Source organism: Lampetra fluviatilis, chromosome 18 (genome assembly GCF_964198595.1).
Source record: "Lampetra fluviatilis chromosome 18, kcLamFluv1.1, whole genome shotgun sequence".
Classification (NCBI taxonomy): domain Eukaryota; kingdom Metazoa; phylum Chordata; class Hyperoartia; order Petromyzontiformes; family Petromyzontidae; genus Lampetra; species Lampetra fluviatilis.
In genome coordinates this window covers 885,733-908,060 of record NC_136292.1, presented here as the reverse complement: position 1 = coordinate 908,060, position 22,328 = coordinate 885,733, and the positions used below count along the sequence as shown (strand labels likewise).

Here is a 22,328-nt window from a genome sequence, read left to right as displayed (position 1 = left end):
TACAAAGTCCCATAATATAGGTTATTCTTTGGGGGGGGGGGGGGGTTAGATTGCGTAAATATATAAATGTGGCGTTAAACCCGCCACAGCCAACTAGTAAGGGTTGTCACGTAAACAACGTGCCAGTTCGTCACTAGTACAGCACTAACCGGTGTGTTGGAGAGCAAATGCACAAAATGTACAATCCGAGTACGACGTTTCGCCAATAATTACAACTAGCTTCATCAGGCGACAGCCACGTTTGTTGCTGTCGCCTGATGTGTCGCCTGGTGGCGGGTTTAACGACACATTCACGCGATATAACCGCACAAAACACCCTATATTATGGATGATATTGGTCGCTAAAGCCTACGTGTTAATTAACGTGTTAATAAACCGTGTGGGGTTGACACGGGATGTGACCCCCGGCTCTTGCCCATGCGGGTCATTGTCAAGCCCATTGAGTCCCAGTGGAGCAGCGTGACAATTACCAAACGCGTTTCCTCCCAAAATGCGTCCCGGCTTCCGTCATCCCGACCGCCTCTTCAGTTAGCTTCCTCTGCCCGCGTTGGCGATTGACTGCGCCGAGACGCGGCGCGCAGCTTTTTGTGTTTGTTCACGAACAACTCGAGGCGCGGCGATTCGGCGAGCTGCTCGGGGCAGGTAAGGGCACCCGTAAAGCATCGCTGGAATCTTGACAGATGTTGAAAGTGTGGTCAAAACATTTGCGAAAATGTGTAGGCCTCGCTATCCTAGGCCCAGTGCAGGCTTTGCATAGCGTGCCCAGCGGCGAGGGTTTAAAACGGTAATGTTCGTAGTTTATCCGATCGGTTACATTTAACGCGTCTCGTGTTTTACACAGGCGTTAACGTGGTTGTGTTACTTGTGTAACGCGATGGCCGGCACCGTGAGCGCGTGTCGAGTTGACAGCTGCTGCTGCTTCTGAGTGCAGAAAGCCACAAAGTGCAGCGGCCTGCATTGAAATTAACGCGGCCGCGTGCGGCTGATTTGTTACTCCACTGCTGGATGACGGCCCCCGTCTGCCGTGTGGGGTTATTTGACCAGATGTCTGCATACTGGTCAGTGCGAGCTGGTGAAGATAACAGGACGCCAATTGATGTTTTGCTGCATTGTCCCTGTGCTCACGTATCATCCCCCATTATTGAAAGGGAGACACTTCACATTATGAACAGATATGTTATCTGACCTACAATGACGGGCTGAAGTTGGCCATGGGTCTCCCACACGAGTCAGAAGCTTCGTTAGTGAGAAGCAAAAACACAGGGAAAAGGAAGCCATACAATCAAAATAGTGTGGTCCATTTTTAAATACCCTATTAAAATAATATGGAGAATTTGGAGAAAACATTGTATTCAGAACCGCTACATATCTCCGACGAGTCTCCTCCATGCACTTGTTATTTTAACACTGAAAAATATGGAACCGTCGCTTTCACAATATTACATTTGTTCAGAGGAAAGTGTAATGATTAATTCGTGTGGCATCTTATCACTGTAACACGCTATGGAAACCTCCGCTTCAAATGAAGATTGGCCATTGGGTGAAATTTGAGGATGCGAGGTTTTCTATTGCACGTTCGTTTGAATGGTGAATTGGATAAGTTTTGTATTTCCGGAAGACCTCATCCATTAATACTAATACCTATGGAACCTTATATTGGTAGTAATTTAACAATAGTTAAAACATGAAAAATGCTTACATATTACAAACGTTTTTTAATTCAAGGAGTAAACCGGCAATACAAAATGCGGATCGGTGAGTGTGAATAGTTAACGTGAACATTGTAAATAAAGAATAGAGGTTGTGCTGGGAATATAGATGAGTTTTGCCCGTCTTATTTATTATTTTTTATGCATTTTTGGGGATTGAAACCGTGTTGCCTGTATTTATATTGTCATCAGGTGCCCGAGAGGCTAGGACAGCCATGTCGGACAGTGAAGGCAGCAACTCCTCGGACAACGAGGAGCAGGAGAGCTTCCACGGCAGTGAGGCCGAAGAGGCAGAGGAGGTGAGCTCCTTTATAACAACCAAAACTGTTGTTTAACGCACTAGTTGGCAGTAAACACATTGGTTAAACACATTAACCTATACACGTTTTTTGGTTTGTGTTGAGTTAGTTGCTCATGTCCAGATTAGCAAATTATATACCATTGACTAATATGACAGACTAAAATAAAACCTACGCTTAATTAACTTATTCAAGCAGCTTTAATGTTTTCATGATGAGTGTATCCTTTGTTTTAATAATTGTGGACATAACTTATCTTTAAAGTGCTAAATTACCCACAATTTGTTTTCCTGTTTTGGCTATTACCTCAACTCGTGAAGTCTTTTTCGTGTTGTCATAAAGGATGAACCCTCAGAGAAGGGCAGCGTTACTGGCAGCGATAAGGAAGGAGAAGGAGAAGGCGAGGACTTGGTAGATGAAGACGAGTATGATGAGGAGGAGGAAGAGGATGAGGAGTCGGGTCGGACAAGGAAGAAACCTCGTCACAGCCAGTTCATCTTGGATGAAGCTGGTAATGCACTTTAGCAGAACACCTGGCTCACATTGACAAATACATCAAATGTGGCATCTGACAGTTACGAGTTCAAATCATTGTTGATGATTTACTGTTTATCATCCATCTTGCATTAATAAAATATGTAACGATTTGTGACAAGTCTGTACTGTTATTCCTGTGCATTACCTGACCCCTACCATAGAAATGTGAATTGTTTTATCTTTGTAAAAACTGTCAAGAAATATTAACACAATAAATGTTCATCTAACAGGGGACACCAAACGATGAATTGGCACTGTTAGGTACAAAACTTACTTGTGAAATTAGTTATTTTTTATCTAAATAACTTCATTATTAGTTTTTTATTGGTGTACTGATGATTGTCAAGTGATATACATGGCTATTGGTAAATTTCGGAACACGTTGCAAATTTGCAGTGAAATCAGATGGAATGTTAGTGCTTTATAATCTATAATAAAGCACTCGTTTTTAAAGCTTATACAATAATATAAATCAATCAGCCAATATCAGTGTGATCACATTGTATCTTGGCTATTTTTTTTCTGTTGAAATGATGGGATTCATATGAGATGTTGGTGCTTTTCTGTAGATGTCGATGATGAATATGAGGACGACGAACAGTGGGAAGAGGGAGCAGAAGACATCCTTGAGAAAGGTTTGCACAGTCGTGGCAGTGCATTGGCAGTGTATATAGGGTTGATTTGCAATTGAGAATGGATGGCACTAAAACACACTGCGTTTCATTTCTTGTGAAGTTAAAATGATGCCAAAGTTTCCATACACAAAAGGATAATTTATTTTTGACTTCAATTTGCAGCAATATTCAACCAACGACTTGTTAGCTCTTTATACCGTTTCAGTATAATGTCTTGGACTTGTACAGTCCCACATGTTGATTATTACTTTGGCAGATTTGGTCATGTACTCTAAACGCAATTTAATTGTGTGTCATGGTGACTTCCATCCTGAGTTATTTGCACAACATTATTTCCCCCATCTCTCTTCTATTTCCTGCACCTTGCTTTGGGTGCTTATTAAACATTTTCCATTCTCCTGTTTTAATTTTTTTCCCTCCCATTTTGCCTTTTCATGAATGGTTGTGTTATTGTGCTGGTAATGTTTGGGTCAATGTGTGATCATCAATCCTGAGCAGAAGAACTTGATGGTAGGTTTTGATTTTGAAATATTTTTTTAACCATTCGCATATCATTATTATGCATGTGCTAATTGATCTTGGACACTTGAGGAATGGTTTGTCATAGATTAAGGCGTTTTTTATACCTTGTTTTTACTTGCATGATTTACTGTGAAGGTTTCGTGCACTTTTGTTCTACGCACATTTGTTTGTCTATAATGACAATACTTGGATAATTATCTATGCTAAAAACTGAAAGGGGTTGTATAAGGCAGAATATAAAAAAAAACTAACCGGTTTTTGTTCATATTTGCTTATTAATAGAGTGCTCTTTAAAAACATATTACCCATATACTTTTAAGTCATATTTTAACACAATCCTTTGTACTTTTTTGTAGCCACAAACATTGATGATGTTCCGATTCGAAATGATGACAATTCTGGTGCGCGGAGGTTGCAGAACCTATGGAGGTAAGCCCTCTCCATGGAAAAATATGTTTTATTGCTCCTTGGATAAGGACACTTGTTTTGTGTAAGTTGTGTGTCATTACCATGCAGGCTTATGCAATCGTATCACAATCTAAACAGACAAACCCTAGATGTGCCACCATCAAATAAGTTATTCATTTATATGGGTATGTGTCTACAGATGTAAAAAGGCATCCTTTTTGCCAGAGTTTTGAATTTCCCAGCATGTTTTAGGGAATATGGCCCTTTGATGGTTTCTGTCTTCCTCAAGCGAATCTATCCTGGGGTTTGGTAAACACATTACATTGAATGTGCTCTTGGAAAACCAGCAGGAAATGTTTTACTGATTAACTTCATACAATGCTATTAGAGTTCATTGGTGGTTTTTTGCTAAGGTAGGGATGTCTGCCATTGCCATCTTGTAGCTGAATAATTGCCTTTGACAGAGCTCACTATATTTGGCATACTGGCTATTATATTTTTCTGAATTACAAAATAAAATTTGTATTGTATCGTAATTGTTCACTTTAATCTTTCAGGGAACAGCGTGAGGAGGAATTGGGTGAGTATTACATGAAGAAATACGCCAATAGCTCAACTGGAGAACAGTAAGTGTTTTGTTTTAATCATACACCGATACCAATGCAGTGTCCTGCAATATAAAATAAACATTCTGTTTCTTGTGTGAAAACTGCTAATTCATACTGTCTATTTGTGTTTAAAGTATCCATCCAGTATTATAAGAGCAATTAGTTTAATCACTTTAATATGTTGGGACGCAATTGTTTCAGCTTTATTCCATATTAAAATGTTTTTATTGTGATTTTTTATATTTTTTTCAGCTATGGAGTTGGTGGTTCCGATGAACTATCAGATGACATTACTCAACAGCAACTTTTGCCTGGAGTCAAGTAGGATTTTTCCTTAATCTTCATTCCCTGTTCTAATAAACATTGAATTGAAGTGAACATTGTTCTACTTGTGTAACTGTTACATCTAAGTAAAAGCGACCAATACAACTTTGTAATAGATTGTTCCTTTGTTTATATTTGAACAATAGCTTGGGTTCCACCTATACAAGTTTTAAAATTTGATTTAAATTGATTGCGATTCAGCAATTATTGCCGATGTCAATTTTATTGATTGACTTGATTGGGGGGGGACTGAAATACATTTCAAGAGTTTTTTTGCCATTGTAGTGAAAATAAATCTACAGTGGCTGGAGAGTTTTTGTGAAGAAGTTACATATCACATACGTTTAAGAAAATGTTATCTATGTAGTGATTGCATTCATATTTATTTTAAGCAGAAGAATATAATTTAATCATGCATTACATGCTTGTATTACCTGTGATAACTAATAATGTACCACTTTTCTCACATTATTTTGGCTAACAAACCATGATGTGTTTTACAGGGATCCCAATTTGTGGACAGTGAAGTGCAAGGTGTGTGGAAGTATTGAACATTTGCTTTAATTTGTGGATCTTAGCATAACGTAATTTGTCTCATTTGCAGTTTTGTTTAAATTGCTTTGTAATGTTCTGTTCAAGCTTGGCGAGGAGCGAGCCACAGCCATTGGATTGATGCGGAAGTTCATTGCTTACCAGTTCTCTGACACTGTAAGTGGTCTTTATTATCTTTGCACGAAACCACAACTTTTTACGCTTTACAAATGAGCGTAATGTCCTATCGGGTGCATTTCCTGTATCGTTATCGTTCGCCACCATACATATTTTCAAGCCCTCCTACATTTATGAACTGTCGGTATAATATCTTAAATCTGCATGAGATGCCCCGGAAAGTTAGATACACCCCCAAACTTGTGTCCGGTGTCAATAAAGTTTTACAATTCTTGTCTCGCACACACAGTCACATAACTGATTTATAAGACCCAACTTTATAATCTGGAGAAGGTGGTACAAGTCATTTTTCTGTAGCTGAAAACTATTCACCTTGTTACAATATTTGTAAGTTAAAGCTCAGCGAATGCTGTTGTACCTGGGCACAGGCCAGTAACATTTACGAGGACACTTTGTTTCTGCTGGGTGTCTTAACCATGTCCTCTTTTTTTGCTCCATTCACCTCACAGCCAATGCAAATCAAGTCGGTGATAGCCCCGGAGCACCTGAAGGGCTACATCTACATCGAGGCCTACAAGCAGACTCATGTGAAGCAGGCCATCGAGGGAGTCGGGAACCTGCGCATGGGCTTCTGGAACCAGCAGATGGTGCCCATTAAGGAGATGACGGACGTGATGAAGGTGGTGAATGAGGTGACCAACCTCAAGCCCAAGTCCTGGGTGCGGCTCAGGAGGGGCATCTTCAAGGATGACATTGCGCAGGTGCAGAGAAGCATGTGAAGAGAAAAACAATTGCGCGGTCACTGGCTTCCGTCTGTGATGGTACTTGGGAGTATTTGCTTTGTGCCAGTAAAAGCTGAATGCACCCGATCTTTATCAGGTCTCGGAAATGATACAGGGTTTGAGCCATGATAGTGCTTGGATGGGAGACCACTGTTAGCCTCGAAACACGCATGGTGTGGGGAGGCCCTTATTTAGCAGTAGATTGACCAAGCATGTATACATGTACTCATGCCTATGCATTGCTTTTTAAACCTTCATATTTAGTCACATGGTGTAGTGGTGGGCTAAAAACAGGTGTATGAAAGCTTTTGGTTAGTCCCTCAGACTAACTTTTGTTTATTCTGTTTTAAATTAAATAATTATTTGGTCTATATAGGCATTGTACTCTGTTTGCATATTTTTGCAGAATTAACTTCATTTTATATTAATAATATATATCTCTTAAAATAGTCACTGTTGTGACATGTACCACTGAACATTCTGGAGTTGCGCTAGAAACGTGCAGTGTGTTGTCCATTATTCTGAAGGTGGTGATGATGATGATGTCATTGTGATTGCTAGGTGGATTATGTCGAGCCCAGTCAGAATACCATTGGGCTGAAGCTCATCCCACGCATTGACTATGAACGCATCAAATCCCGCATGAGCATGGTAAGTAATGTTTTAGTACAGATGATGCTCTATAACATTGTATTGAAACAAGGTAATTATGTGTATATAGTCTAAAGTAAATTTAAAATATCTATATTAAACGGTATTTAAATATGTTTAATCCCAAGGGCAGGATGAAGTACTCTTGCAAAATGTAATTTGATGATGAGAAAAACATACCAATGTGTGAAAAGAAGCACATTCTTGATCTTTACCGACCATGGCATGGGTGGAGTGTAACAATGAACATTGGAAAAAAGTGGAATAATATTAAATATATGCCAGTTGGAAATTACTTTGAGAGACAGAGGAAGACATGGATCAGAGAAAAAAAACACAAAATAGAGACATTGACTGTTATGTAAGGTTGCAAGGGCTTTGTCAGGACACATTTATCATAGGAATGATAATGGACTAAACTGGTGGTGGAATGGCATTGTTGGACTTTAATGGATGGCGACAACATGAGGAGGCCTTCATCCACCAGTGCATAGGTAATATTTGACGAAGATGATGATGACGGCATTGCCAGGCACAATGAATAATTCCTTTTGTTTACACATTTCCTATATGTATTTAATATATTTTTGCAATTATACTCCCTACCGAATGCTTTGTGATTACAGAAAGACTGGTTTGCCAAGAGAAAGCGCTACAAGAGGCCACCACAGAGACTCTTTGACGTCGACAAAATAAGGTTCTTATCAATATTAACGAGCCGTGTTATAAAATGAAATCGGCAGTGCATAGAATACATGTGGTATAGTTCAATACAAATTACATTTTGAATGCGTAAATTCAGCACACTTGTATGTAGCCTTCCAAAATTGTGATGTCACCTGTTACATTGCCGCTCAGGTCTTTGGGAGGCGAGGTGACGTCAGATGGTGACTTTCTGCAGTTTGAAGGAAACAAATACACCCGAAAGGGTTTCCTCATTAAGGGCTTCGCCATGTCGGCTGTGGTGAGTTGCGGTGAAGACTAATACCCTGTTGGCTGCAGACTATAGCTACACTTGCATGTAATTAGTTTATTATTATGTATATTTATATGCACTCTGCTTTTTAAGTGTTGGAAGGCAACAACATTGATTGCCATATTTAAAATGTGTGTTGTTAGTGGAGTTAATGAATTAACGCTTGTCTATAGGGGCTCCTATACTGGAATATAATGTTGAACGCAAGGAATATTGGAAGAATAGAAAACAAATTTTCATTTAAATACATTTTTCTTGAAGTTTAGTGTGGTGTTGCGGTCTGGGCAAGTGAGCTTGACTATCTCTGAAATGACGGCTGATGATTCCTGCTGATTGATGCAGATCATTGAGGGAGTGAAGCCGACGCTGTCTGAGCTGGAGAAGTTTGAGGATCAGCCAGAAGGAGTCGATTTGGAGCTCGTCTCTGAAGCAAAGGGTAATGTTCATTGCTTAGTGAAATAATGTCAACATTTGACTCAAGCAATTTCATCGCAGACAATGTGGAAGTCTATAGATTGAACATAAGTTTAAACGTATAAATACGTAAACTTTAAACATCATGTTTAATAATATATTTTTTTTACTTTTAATGCCTAACAAGTATGTTTCTATATATGTTGATAGGATATTTGATATTTGACGATGTGACCAGTGCCTTTTTTCATGTCACAGTGCATTTATACCTGGCCACTGCTTCCCTTATTAGAGATTTGGATAAACATGTCAAAGATTTCAAATAATAAATACAATGCTGAGAAACACTTAACCTTTGGTCACACCACATCACTTTAGTATGGATCAATGATCCTTGGCAATGGAAACATTAGTGAGCTAGCTTATTTAACATACCGTGCTTGATTCCTGTAAACGTGAACTTTCTTTTTCATTTGACTCTTGGCAAAAACATGTATTTATCCATGACCAATAATGAAACACATTCTAAATGCTGTTTGTATAAAATTTTGTCCAGATTTGAATGTAGCCAAATGAAATTCAGACTTAGTATCTTAATTGGTGTAACCTGGATTAGAGGAATCCTCTGCAAGTGGTGACTCACACCATGGTCTGTGTTTCTGAGGTTAAGTTACCAATAAATGATTTCCCGAAAGTGCTACATTCATCCTTTTATGTGCATCTTTCCATTGATAAAACTTAACCCAAAAGTAGCAGCAAATTCATCCCATTGTTCATGTTTATCCGTTGCTGACCAGGGATAACAGGAGTTACTACCATAGATAATAGTGTACACCAATAGCCACCACCCCCCAATAGAGGAGCCTTACTATGTTGTGTTTGTTTATGCATGACAGGTAAAGGTGAGAAGGATCACAACTTCCAGCCTGGAGACAACGTGGAAGTGTGCGAGGGAGAGTTGATCAATCTGCAGGGCACAGTGCTCAGTGTCGATGGCAACAAAATCACAATCATGCCCAAGCACGAAGACCTCAAGGTGACGGGAAATGTTCATTTATCTCCCTGAAAAGTAATTGATACCGAGGTGTCTTATAAAGGAGCAGGACAAGTATTTAGCTATCCTTAGCCGCTCTATTAAGGTTATGAATATTGTGTATACTGTCTAAAATGACATAAGGGAATTAAACACCTTGTTTCTGGTTCTATGTCTGGCTTGGTAGCAATCAGAATGAAATTGCGATTGCATTAACATGATTGTCACATTATCACATGTAGCAAAACATTAATAATTTAGATTTAAATGACTGCATGCATCAAATAAAACACTAAAATGTCAACAACTGGAAATAAAGTTCGAAAAACAAGATATTTCAGGATTGCTGTAATGTCAGAAGAATACATGAACGATTTGAAGCATATATTGAGCATAATACTGGCAGCCCACCTCCAAAGAATGACCATATCCTCTCCCTCCCCTCCAGCCAGTGAGCAAATCTTTTTTCAAACATAGTTTGATAGGATAACCTACGCCTTTGTGTGGGATACACGGGCTGGGGTGCAGGAGGGTGAATGGGGAGAGGTGTAATGTAAGCACACACAAACCCGGCTGAACGCTTTGGGATGCCGGTAACGTCATCACGAAGACGTGCGTGTTGACGACGCCACCGCACACGCACGCTTACCCGCGTGCCAGTAATCCAGCCAGGCAGCCAGCAAAAAAAGTCCAATATATAGTTTGATATTACTACCCATCAAGTCGATGCAGGTATTGTAAGCCAAATGGATCTTGTTTGCATATAGGACCCGCTCGAGTTCCCAGCGCATGAACTGCGCAAGTACTTCAAGATTGGCGACCACGTGAAGGTGATTGCGGGCCGATACGAGGGCGACACAGGACTCATCGTGCGAGCAGAGGAGAACTTTGTCATCCTCTTCTCTGACCTCACCATGCACGAGGTAATTCCTCTCGCAATTCCAGTGTTCTGCTATTCTGTGATACTATATTGTTTTAAATTATGAGACGCATTTTCTCCTGAATTTTAAAGCACCTTAGAATCTTCAGAATACGTTTGTCTTCCAGAATCGAGTTGCTTGGATTTCTCTTTCGCAAAACGATTCTTCGTCACAATAAAATAACACAGAGGATTCGACAACAAGACATTCAGAATAATCTACCAGAAATATGTCGCGAATGAATTTTAAAGCAGCTCATTCATAATAATTTCATAGAAGGTGGCTTTTATAGGAATTTTTATTTAACAACTTTTTTTATCCAAATAACAATTTGGAGGTGCGTCTTACTTTCCAAAGCATTTTATAATCTGGAGAATACAGTATCAGTAATGTTGCCATTGCACTCATTGATGCTCGTTGAATTATTTCTGCATATATTAAACCAAGTTTGCATTTTTGTGTACTTTATATTTTATGAAATTGACTGATTTCATGCTCATTCACTTGTGTAAAACATGTTATCATATATGAACTACATAACAAATTCGGGTGCATTCCACATTCCAGATGTTTTCGTCTCAAGTTTAAATCTGACATTATTGGGTTGCTGTGTGAGAGTCTGAGCATATTGCAGCTTTCTTTACTGATGAGCGAGTGCCGCCCCTACGTCATCCCCCCCCCAACAGCTCAAGGTGCTGCCACGTGACCTGCAGCTGTGCTCGGAGACGGCGTCGGGCGTGGACTCGGGCGGGCAACACGAGTGGGGCGAACTGGTGCTGCTTGACCCACAGACCGTGGGCGTCATTGTGCGCCTGGAGAGGGAGACCTTCCAGGTCAGCCGAGCCACGACTTGCCGCACAGCAGCAGCGGTTGATGTCGATGGCTGCTTTCTAGACGTCAAAATGTTCAACCCTGGAGGTGGCCACGTGGCTTAAGTTGCTAAACACCATGTCGGAAAAGAAATCTGGCACCACTGAATTACTGGTTTCGATTTCAGGCAGTGTTCAACATCCCAGTCCTCTTGCTAACTGTTATGGGTGTGGCCTTTGTGCGCCCAGGTGCTGAACATGTATGGCAAAGTGGTAACGCTGAAGCACCAGGCGGTGACGAAGAAGAGAGACAACCGGCACGCTGTGGCTCTTGACTCGGAGCAGAACAACATCCAAGTGAAGGATATCGTCAAGGTTATTGATGGTCCCCATTCGGTACGTTTTGTCCATTTGATTGCTACAGAAATTTTGTATTAAATATTGTTGGACTTTTACCATTTACGGATTAGTTTCTATCACTCTTCTGACATTATTTCAAGACAGACTAAGCATTTTTTTATTGAGGCAATTTTTTTATTATTTTGTTTAAATCAAGAACCACATGTAAAGTATGCCTGACTGTAATATCTTTGAACTTTTAAAAAAAAATTTGGTTATTCTGGTTTGAAATTTTATTACACTTTCAATTTGTTATTTAAATGAATTGAGAACCAAATGTGATCGATACATGTTGCAAAGAAGACCTCGATGTGATATCCTCGGATCTTGTAGAATTTTGTAATTAAGCCTTGTTCCCTTCAGAAGCAAACGCCTAACATGTGCTGGAGGATTGCCCAGGGAAGCCTGAGAGAGTGGATAACAGGATTGGTCATCGGTTTGGTTTGTCTGCTGTGGCAGGGCCGAGAGGGCGAGGTGAGGCACCTGTACCGCAGCTTTGCGTTCCTGCACTCAAAGAGGCTTGTGGAGAACGGAGGCATGTTCGTGTGCAAGACTCGGCACGTGGTGCTGGCTGGTGGGGCCAAGGTAGGAATCTTCTCATTCGTTGTGTTTGGTTTCTGTCGTTGTTTTACTGCAATGGCACCTGTTTATTGTTCCAGAGAGGAATGCACTATGCAAATCTGACGGGTTTGAGTTCATTGCATATTCGGATAAATCCCACACAACAGTATTGTTGTGTACTAATGTGATGTGATTTTCTGACTTTGAGAAGTTACAATGGGCCACATAAAACTGTATTATAGTATTAAAAGCATATGCGTGTAATACCGCATTGGGATATATTTTCTTGGAGATACTATATACCATGTGGCCGTGGCTCACAATATAAAGCATCTATGATTTGTTTCATTGAAGAAAACGAGGTTGTACAGTGCTACGATTTTGTACTTTTGGTTGATGTCTACACTTACATTTGCTGCCCTTGTCCACTCTGTGCAGCCGAGAGATGTGACCAACTTTTCAGTCGGGACATTTGCCCCCAAAAGCCCTCGCCTCGCCAGTCCTATGCATCCCAGCGGAGGAGGTGGGTGCAACAACTTTTTACATCTTAATCAAGAAATGAATTGGTCAACACAGCTGTGTTGACTTGCAAGACCCTGGAGTTGAATCTACATTGCTATGTTTGATTTTTCTTTGGCATCTTGAATGGCACAGGAATGCAGAGAATGCAGCAGAACATGGGCCGTGGGAGAGGCCGCAGAGACACGGAGCTCATTGGGCAGACGGTGCGCATCACCCATGGCCCTTACAAAGGTAACGATGTGTATTATGAAAGAAACTAAAAAGAGGACTCAAGTTTTAGAAATTATCTCTGATAAATGGTATCAGCCCATTGGTAGATTAAGGTCTCCAGACATTGTGTTGAATGTGGAAGTGTTGTGACCTTAAGTCACCTCGCTGGTTAATGTTTGCTGGTTAATGGCCCAGGACAGATATCACTCGCCACTGATGTTTTCCTTGGCTGGGAATCAAAATTACGTCACCATTTTTAGAGCAATACACTTAACTGTTCCACCACCGCTCGTCTGAAACAAAGATGGGTCATGAATGTCACAAGAGCTGCCTTGGCAGGCGCACGTGAGTGCACATCATGTGCAATGCGTGTAAATGTGGGTTCATTACGATGGCCAGTTGCATGAGCAGCTGTTGCAAGAGGTGTTGCACTCTTTCCTCAGGATACATTGGTGTGGTCAAGGACGCGACGGAGTCGACCGCTCGTGTTGAGCTGCACTCAACGTGCCAGACCATTTCAGTGGACAGGACCCGCCTCCATTCTATGCGGTGCGTTTTGTTTGTCTTATCGAATACATAAACCGCACTGTTGAGGGAAACATACTCTTTGCATATGTACACACATTTGTAATAGACATCAAAGACATTACACAGCTTGCTGAGACATTGATCACATCATGCCATCATAAGCAAATTAATATTCATATTACAGTTTTTTCACCAAAGCAAAACATTTTATTTCACAATTAATCATTTACAACCATTTTGAATCCACTGTTGAATTAATTTCTTCCCACACCGTGGTGGTTATATGACCTCGCTTGCCAGAAGTTTTATCTGTGGTCAAGAATTGACCTCTAGTCGTCAGTTTCATAGCACAGTGCGCGTGCTAACTACTGCCAACACTTCCTCCCATTTACTGTAGAGGTGGTGTAAAACAAAATATCTGGTCATTAATTTTTCACGAGGTGAGCATTACCTCGTGTTACCATGAATCATATTTTATATTTACTATCAACTACTAACCACCATAGTTCCACCTCTTTCACCACCACATAAGTCTGTTAAATCTTTCATATTGTATGAGCAGCTTGTTTGTGTGGTCCATGTGCATGTCTAGGGATGGGATCAGGAGGACTGGCCAGACATCCACGTATGGTCGCACACCCATGTATGGCTCCCAGACTCCGATGTATGGGTCTGGCTCGCGCACGCCAATGTATGGATCGCAGACGCCCCTGCATGATAGTGGTAAGCCCTGTGTACATGTGGTGTTTTTTTCATTTGTAACTTTAATGAAGCTTTGAAGACTGCTGTAATAGGTGTGGCTTATAATAACGTTTGCTATAGCTTATGAAATAATAAAATCGTACATTTTATGCAGTGCCAGCTGGCAATTATGGAACACGTCTGCATGTGCAAAGTCAGTTTTCTTTTTATTTAGCATTTTGCTCTGTGTTTTGATAACTGAAGTTAGTAAATGAAAATATCAATTAAATTACAAGATATATTTTTAGTTGCGTATCCTTTCCCAATTTTAACGTGCGATGTTTAATGTAGCCGGCAACAGGACGCCGCACTATGGCTCCCAGACACCACTGCACGATGGGAGCCGTACACCGGGACAGAGTGGAGCCTGGGATCCCAGCAATGCTAACACCCCATCCAGGTACATTGAGTCACTGGTACTTCATTGTGTCAAGAACAACAGTGGTGATGAAACAGGAGTGTAGTGTACATTGAGCATTTTGCTATAAAATGTAAAGCCAGTTCAATATCTCTTAGAGGTTAATTTTGGCATCCACCAATTTGGATACCCGTTTCCACAACTTGGGGAATTTAGATTGTTAAGTTGTCAACTCGGAAGTGTTTGAATGTTTTGCAGAATGTATTTAATAATAAATTATGTATCCAGGAAAGACGCAGACTTTTAGGACTTTGTCATGATAATTATGTATTGTGATGTTTGTGTATTTCCACAATTAGTATTTTGCTTTTGGCAGGACACCACAGTACCCAGAAAAAAACATGCATGTTATTGGATGACTTTCAAAATATGCACAAATTTATTAGGTCTCCTGGCTTCCTACATGTTGTAGGTTGGGAGTTCACATGTATGATCATCTCCGTGTAAGCCACTAGCTCCACAGGTGTGCGACACCATGCTCGGTGACTTGAAGAAGCTGGAGAGTGTGTGACAGTTTTCTCTGTTCGTGTTTAGGCAAGATGACGATTTTGAGTACACATTCGATGAGCCATCACCATCTCCACAGCCCTATGGGGGCCAGTCCACACCGCAGACGCCAGGGTACACAGATGTGCCCTCCCCTCAAGTCAACACCACCTACAACCCGCAGACGCCTGGCACACCGGCCCTGTGAGTCGTCTTACGCTGAGCACCCAAAGCCCACACGTACACTTTACATTGGCACTCCACGGATTGGTAGCCAAATGTAAAGATAGCGATTATGCTCTGTGTACATTCGTTGTGGCGGTTATGAAATCTAGGTATCTATGCCCTTAAAATGTATATCGCAGGTATTTCCATCAACTGCTCCAGACAATTTTAAATGATTAACTGCACATACTTGAGTCGTTATTTCGTTGCTTACATCTTACTCTTGGTAATTGAAGTGTGATGAGCAATCATATATTAAAATAATATTTTTTTGTCAACCGCAGTCAAAGCAGGTAATCGAGTGGGGCAACAGTATGTTGATCCTTTAATGATTTCTTGCTATGTTTTTTATATGAAATTAAAACATGTTTAGAAGTTGCCTAAAAGTCAATCGATTTGATAATTTCATATCTTATAATTCCCATGCAGCATACAGCTCATAGCACTTGTAATGTACTAAACAAGGACCAGTAATAACATCTTTTCAACCTTTCCTTTTAACATGTGTGAAGGTACAACACGGATCAATACTCCCCGTACCCGACGCCCTCGCCGCAGGGCTCGTACCATCCGACGCCGAGCCCACAGAGTTTCCATCCAGCACCCAGCCCCATGGGTTACCAGAACACGCAGTCACCTGCCAGCTTCCATCCGACTCCATCTCCCATGGCATACCAGGTGAAGATTGGGAGTGCGACAAATCACAGTCCACATTTTCCCGTTTGAGATGACTTTACAAGTGAACCTTATGGCAGGACCCGAATAAACGGAAGTCAAAAATCGTAATTAATAAAAAAAAATGTGTGGACTCCGTCCCACTGCGCACATAAACGCCGCGACCCGCCTGGCGCGGATCATTCTGTTGTCATGTCCAAGCGCAGCGAGGACGGAATACGCAGAAGAAACAAAACTTTGAAACGTTGATTAGCGCATCGTGTAGAGCTCGTCGAGAGGAATAGATTGCCCTGTCGTTCGCCTTCAACAGACATAAAATGACGTCACAACGCAGTTTATGCGAGAGCCGGGGGCTTATGGGACCCCGGGGTCCCGCCATAAGGTTCAAGTGCACTTCCACCTATAGACTATCACGCTCCCAATAGCCTTCTGAGAAAGTTAATCGTAATAGTTTAAGTTGCACACAGCCATTGCTTGTGTGGATTTCCTTACGACTGAGATGTCTGGCATTAGTATATCGATTTTTCACTGCGATCAATGATCTATGTCAGTGGATAGGAGTGTTGCTGAACTGCTCGAGTTTTAACAAACATCACGATGCCTCCTGCTGCTTCACAGTCCAGCCCCAGCCCGAGCCCGCTGGGCTACAGCCCCATGACGCCGGGCGCAGGCTCGCCAGCCGGATACAACCCGCTCACACCAGGCTCCGCCATCGACCCCAGCACGGCCGATTGGCACACCATCGATATCCTAGTGGGCGTGCGCGACAGCTCGCCTGATACCCAGCTTGTGGGGCAGAAGGGAGTCATACGCAGCATCTCGGTGAGTAACCCACTTCTCTCCCCCACCCCCAACCTCCTGTTTTTTTTTACAAGCTTTGGCATCACATCTCACTAAAGCCACTATTTTTTTGCTACTGATGAGGATTGTATATTTTGAAAGTGTTTAGCATGGGATGTAAAGCTATTTTATAGTAGGTTGACCCTGCCCTATGAGTAACATTCATTAACCATTAGACTGTATTATGGGGGCCCAAAGTAGGTTTTTGGGGTTTTTTTTATTGGTATAATCATAGACTTGACTATATTTGTTTGATATTTCAGCAATTCAGCCCTTCTTAAACATCTTGAGTATTTACATGAGCCACCCATCCAGTTATGTATATTTTAGTTGGAGCGTTTGCCAACTTTGTCTGGTTTGAGTGCTGACTGCATTTCATGAAGGTACAGTAAAGACTAGAATCAAGCATGTGTTGCGATGCAAACGCCAACACCTATTTTTGTAATTGTCTGGGTTATTTGGCAAGCGCTGGAGTGCTTCATTTAGATAGCGTTTGTCTGAAAGCACCTCTCGGTAGTTCAGTAAATAAACTTTTTTCCACTAGATATTGACACGGTGGCATTTGTGAATGTTTTCTGTTTTATTAAATAAAGGCAAAATGTAAACATGAATCATCTAATCTGTATAAATTGTTCCGCTCAAAATGTGCCCCAACCGGAGATTAAGCCACCTTGTTTAGTCGTAACTAGAGTGCCAAGCCTAACGTTTGCAGCTGGTGCAATGTCAGGATGTCAGGTTTTATAGCCCTCGTATAGTTCATAGTTTTATATCCTTCTGACAAGTGAGAGCAGGAGTAGGGGGCCAACAAGTTATATTCCTCATTCCATCTCAAACGGCCCCAAACAACCTTCTCCAGTACTTGCGAAGAGACTAACTCAAGAGCTCTTATTGTTTGACTGATATTTGTTTTATTCCTTTTTCAAGTATTTTGAGGTTTTGGTCATACTCAAAATGGTTTTCTTTTATGGCTAGCTTGCATTTGTTTACAATAGCCAACTTGTTATTGTCTAAAGGCTCAAAGGCCAGGCAACACACCATTGTATAGGTTTTATAGGCTAATATTTACCATCTATTCATAATACAGGATTTTGGGGTTAGATCACGTAAATATATAAATGTGGTGTTAAACCCGCCACCACCCGACACAGCCAACTAGTAAGGTTTGTCACGTAAACAGAACGTGGCCAATTCGTCACTAGTACAGCACACCGGTGTGTTGGAGAGCAAAGCCACAACATTTCCAATCTGAGTTCGATGTTACGCCAGTAGTTACAACTAGCTTCATCAGGCGACTGCCAGATTTGTGGCGAAATCCTCCTGTTCGGTTCCTAAAATAGTGGCAGAACATGCATGCCAACAAGGACACTCAATTTATTTTGAAGTTCTGTGCAAATCTAGTTCCTCCTGGCCAAGACTAATTAGATAATCTATAGAAATTGAGAGAAGTAAAAATAATTTAACCGTTCCGATATTCACAGACTTCGTGTTGCTTGGAAGCGAATCATCAAATAATATAATACATTTTCCTTTGAAAAATAAATAATATAAATTCCTGCAGTCACAAAAGCTTTAAGTCAAAATATAAAACATTGTTCAAATGCATGCCTATACTGGATGTATTTTATTCATTGTCAGCTTAACAGGCCACAACCTGCTGATGATACTCGGTTAAATCGGTTGGTTTGAGGACATTCGGTTAAATCCTTGATGTGACAATCGCTACTGGGTTACGCCGATTATGAAGGACTGTTGCCTTGAAAATTAAACTTGATTTCATTTATATGATTAAACCCAATTGTCTTTTTATGTGAATGAGTGGTATCAGACTTTGTGAATGTAAAATGTATTATTAATCACTGTTCCCCTTCTCTCTGCAGGGTGGAATGTGCTCCGTTTACCTGCCTGACAGCGACAAAGTAGTGAGCATTGCCAGTGACCATCTAGAGCCAGTTATCCCTGCAAAATATGACAAGGTAAGAAAATATGTAGTCTGCGTGAGCAATCGAGTGTGTTCAGCAAGGGCTTGACATGAAAAATGTTGAGAGAATGAGCAATAAAATTCAACTAAGTTGAATATCCACAACTCCTTGTATCCACATGTTGTGCAAAGAAATCATCCTGTTATCCGTGGGTTATTTGCATTTTGTTATTCTCAGATAAGACGAGTACATTTTAAGATAACCCTGCGGGTAACAGATAACAGTATCTGCGGTATTGGTCCCCCATAGCACTTGGGATAAGAGGAGTTCCGTAGGTTTGTTTATTAATTGTTTTCATCTTATTTATAATTACATTAGAATAAAAACACAAACATTTAATATTGGTTCCCAAACATTCACAAACCTGCAACGACTCGCGTGGTCAAGTATGGGTCACGGTGAGGCCTTCGTCTCGAAGTAGACTGATAAAGGTCTGTAAGTTGGTAAAAAAAAACATTTACATATCGATAAGATATACAAAGTTACGTGACCAAGGGTTTAATTTTGACAATCGGTTTGTTATATAGAATGAACGAGACTTTTTTTAATTGAGGTGTGCATAGATTTTTTTTTCCATCTTCTCTTTTGCAACTTCAACGACCATTTGGGTGCTTTTGGTTCCAGGTCAAGGTGATCCTGGGCGAAGATCGTGAAGCAACTGGGACTTTAATCAGCATCGACGGAGAGGATGGCATCGTGCGCATGGAGCTGGACAACCAGCTTAAGATCCTTAACCTGCGCTTCCTGGGCAAACTGGAGACCTAACCCAGCTGTGCCCCCACACCGAAGCAGGCGGCACATCGGTTTGTGAACATAGAAATGTGAGTGGGTCATAGCCCCACAAATGTTTAGGTGGTCCCCACTCTCTCCCCAACTGTTCCGATTCTTACTTAGTGTTGCAATAACAAAGGACATGTGATTGTGACAGCATTTCAGAAGCACTTCCTTGCAATGCACCAGTAAATCTGATAAAGAGCATTTTTGGAAGGTATTGTCCAGTTTATTGGACAATACATGGCCACACTTTTTAAAACTCATAGTTATGCCTGATTTTTCCTTTTTCAGATCTTATATTTTTCAGAGCCATTATAATGCAGTTTCAAAATATGCTCTTGTAATATTTTGATTTCTTACCTGGTCTTGTATTAAATTGCAAATGTATACAATGTACGGATTATGGTGTGGACAGTCCTGAGGCCACACATTATATTCAAATCGACTTTGTCAACTCATGTCCATCTAATTGCTTGGGTTGTCCAAATTCCCAACTTATGTGTTTATGTATTTGTGGTTGATATGCACCACGGAATATAGCTCCACAACTTTTTTCATTTTACCCTTATTGTACACGAGACATAAATATGTTCAGATTGGGGTGAGTGGGAACATGGTTGTTGTAAAGACTAAACAGTTGGCAAACTTGTTTATAAAACATATCCGAGCATGTTTGCCAAAAGGTCCTTGTTTGATAAATTTATGTTCAGAGCTTCAACATTTTGATTACAGCTTTGGTCGTGACCTTGCTTGTTTAGCAAGCACTGATCTTATGTTGAAGCAGAAGTATTTGTTCCTTTGAATATTGCTTGCTTTCAAGTTCATTTGTGTTTGCATCAAATAATTGCAAGCCACATTAACATTTAACGTGTGAACATTTCTCTTTCTATTGCCAGTTTGATATTGAAATAGAATACTTGTCTTGATGAAAGTCTAATGGGAAAACCTGCAATCGAAGACATAACAATGATGCAATTATCAGTGGTATGTTGCATTTAAATTGTTCTCAGAAATGTCACCATACAGTTCATAAGGGAGTACATAATTGTGTAAGTTAATTACATTTGGGAAGCATTGTTCTAAACAAATATAAACTGAAAGCATGGTCCACTTGCATTATGGTTCATCTCCCAGAAACAGTGCCTGCTGAAAAGATGCCATTTGTTAGAATGAGATACATTCAATGAAAGTACGTTGCAAAATAGTTTGTGTAATTACCGAACAGTACACTGCAATAGTTTACCCGGAGGTTAAAACAGTTTCTGTAAATGTTGCAGTGCGACTAAAACCGAACTAAATTTCAATGTCCAGTTTAAATTATCAACTAACCATTGTAGAAATAGGTGCCATTTTATTTTAGAATAGTCTTGTATTTAGAGCTGTAATTCACATGATTTTTCTTTTGACATATAATCGTGTGCTCTGTTATTTGCTTATATTGTACCAGTGGTAGTAGCCATTAACCCTACGTGTAATATTGTTAAAATACAGCATTTATGTCACAGAAGTTGCAACATTGTAAAATTCGTCCCGATACTGTTTGAAAGCAAGTACAGTAAAGTGCTTTGGCCGTCTAATATGTTGAACATGGTGAGCTGTAATTAACCTTGGTTAAGTCTGTTCACTTATAACTCTGGATGTATAATAAAACAATAAAACACATCTTGACAAGCGGTGTGATGTTAATCGATAGTATAATTATTCTGTGATGCGTTCAGTTTTTCCCCAAATCGTGAAGTGCACATACTGTGACAATCGCCCACAATGCGCCCGATCCCGTCTCACCTCTTCAGTTAAGCAGGGTTTGAATCTGCAAAGTGCTTGGATGAGTGACCACCATAGCCAAAGGGAAGGTGTATGCTTTGCGTATTCGAGCAGTACGGCCAAAGCGCACAGTTGTGTCTGCCGCCTTCAAAGTGCACCTTGCACCTTTCAAAGAATTCCGAATGAGGCGTTTATTGTGGATGTCCCCGTTTATTCCACTTTGTTCGCACAGCGGTAGCGTTCCTCCGGGTCTGGGTTTAAAATTCTCGTTTAATGGTGACAGCAGTGGAGTCTCCGAAGGGTTGGTTTGGATCTGGGATGCAAGAAGTCGTGGGTTCGATACCCCGACCCTGATGGCTGTTGTATATTTGGAGTTTGAATGTTTCTCTCCCCGTGGTCGCGTGGATTTTTTTTCTCCGGGTCCTCCGGGTTTTCCCTCCACATTTAGAAACGTGCGTTTAGAATATTTGGCTGCGAAACATTTCCACATGATGATGAGCCACTTCGTTGAGCTATCATTTGTAGCCAGGTCGCTTCTGAAAAATAACTAATAGCTCAATGGGCTTTACCGAGTAAATAAAATAAAAGTTTAGTTTTAGTTTATTTATTTTAGTGATTTTCTTTCCTACACTTTGCGTTCTGCTCGGGTTTTATTTTTATGTTTGTGGTAACTTTCTGACCCGCCGCGACTGGACATCTGTAAAAAAAAGCTTCATATCTCATGACATTTCTCCAGTCTAAATAAAGAATGAGTGAAAACAAGAGCTTCATCGCCCTTCGGATTTCTCCAGTCTCAATAAAGATTGTGATGGCGAGGAGACGACGTGGGTCCTGTCTCCCACAGCAAGACCAAGACGGCAACGTGTCGCGTGGTGACGTCACCCCCCCCACCATCTCCACCCCCCCCACC

General features: G+C 40.8%; 1 protein-coding gene across 1 annotated transcript; it reads left to right on the top strand.

Moving 5' to 3' along the window:
• The first annotated feature begins 504 nt into the window (after positions 1 to 504).
• SUPT5H (SPT5 homolog, DSIF elongation factor subunit) lies at positions 505 to 21,325 on the top strand. Its single transcript, XM_078864290.1, has 29 exons — positions 505 to 642; positions 1,902 to 2,008; positions 2,351 to 2,519; positions 3,115 to 3,180; positions 4,059 to 4,131; positions 4,668 to 4,736; positions 4,971 to 5,039; positions 5,546 to 5,576; positions 5,682 to 5,750; positions 6,221 to 6,472; positions 7,055 to 7,144; positions 7,771 to 7,841; positions 8,003 to 8,108; positions 8,463 to 8,556; positions 9,431 to 9,570; positions 10,335 to 10,490; positions 11,174 to 11,320; positions 11,546 to 11,692; positions 12,155 to 12,280; positions 12,695 to 12,779; positions 12,911 to 13,009; positions 13,432 to 13,537; positions 14,109 to 14,239; positions 14,549 to 14,657; positions 15,210 to 15,365; positions 15,899 to 16,064; positions 16,680 to 16,883; positions 18,779 to 18,874; positions 19,505 to 21,325. The coding sequence occupies exons 2-29, from the start codon at positions 1,925 to 1,927 to the stop codon at positions 19,643 to 19,645; spliced, it is 3,252 nt and encodes a 1,083-aa protein (XP_078720416.1). The 5' UTR covers positions 505 to 642; positions 1,902 to 1,924; the 3' UTR covers positions 19,646 to 21,325.
• The last annotated feature ends 1,003 nt before the right edge of the window (positions 21,326 to 22,328 follow it).

What these genes read in the sequence shown, in the direction of transcription:
- SUPT5H (XM_078864290.1), top strand. Translation starts at nt 1,925, where the DNA reads ATGTCGGACAGTGAAGGCAGCAACTCCTCGGACAACGAGGAGCAGGAG. An exon ending in CACCCATGGCCCTTACAAAG is followed by an intron (nt 13,010 to 13,431) that starts GTAACGATGTGT and finishes CTCTTTCCTCAG; the next exon opens with GATACATTGGTGTGGTCAAG. An exon ending in ACGCCTGGCACACCGGCCCT is followed by an intron (nt 15,366 to 15,898) that starts GTGAGTCGTCTT and finishes ACATGTGTGAAG; the next exon opens with GTACAACACGGATCAATACT.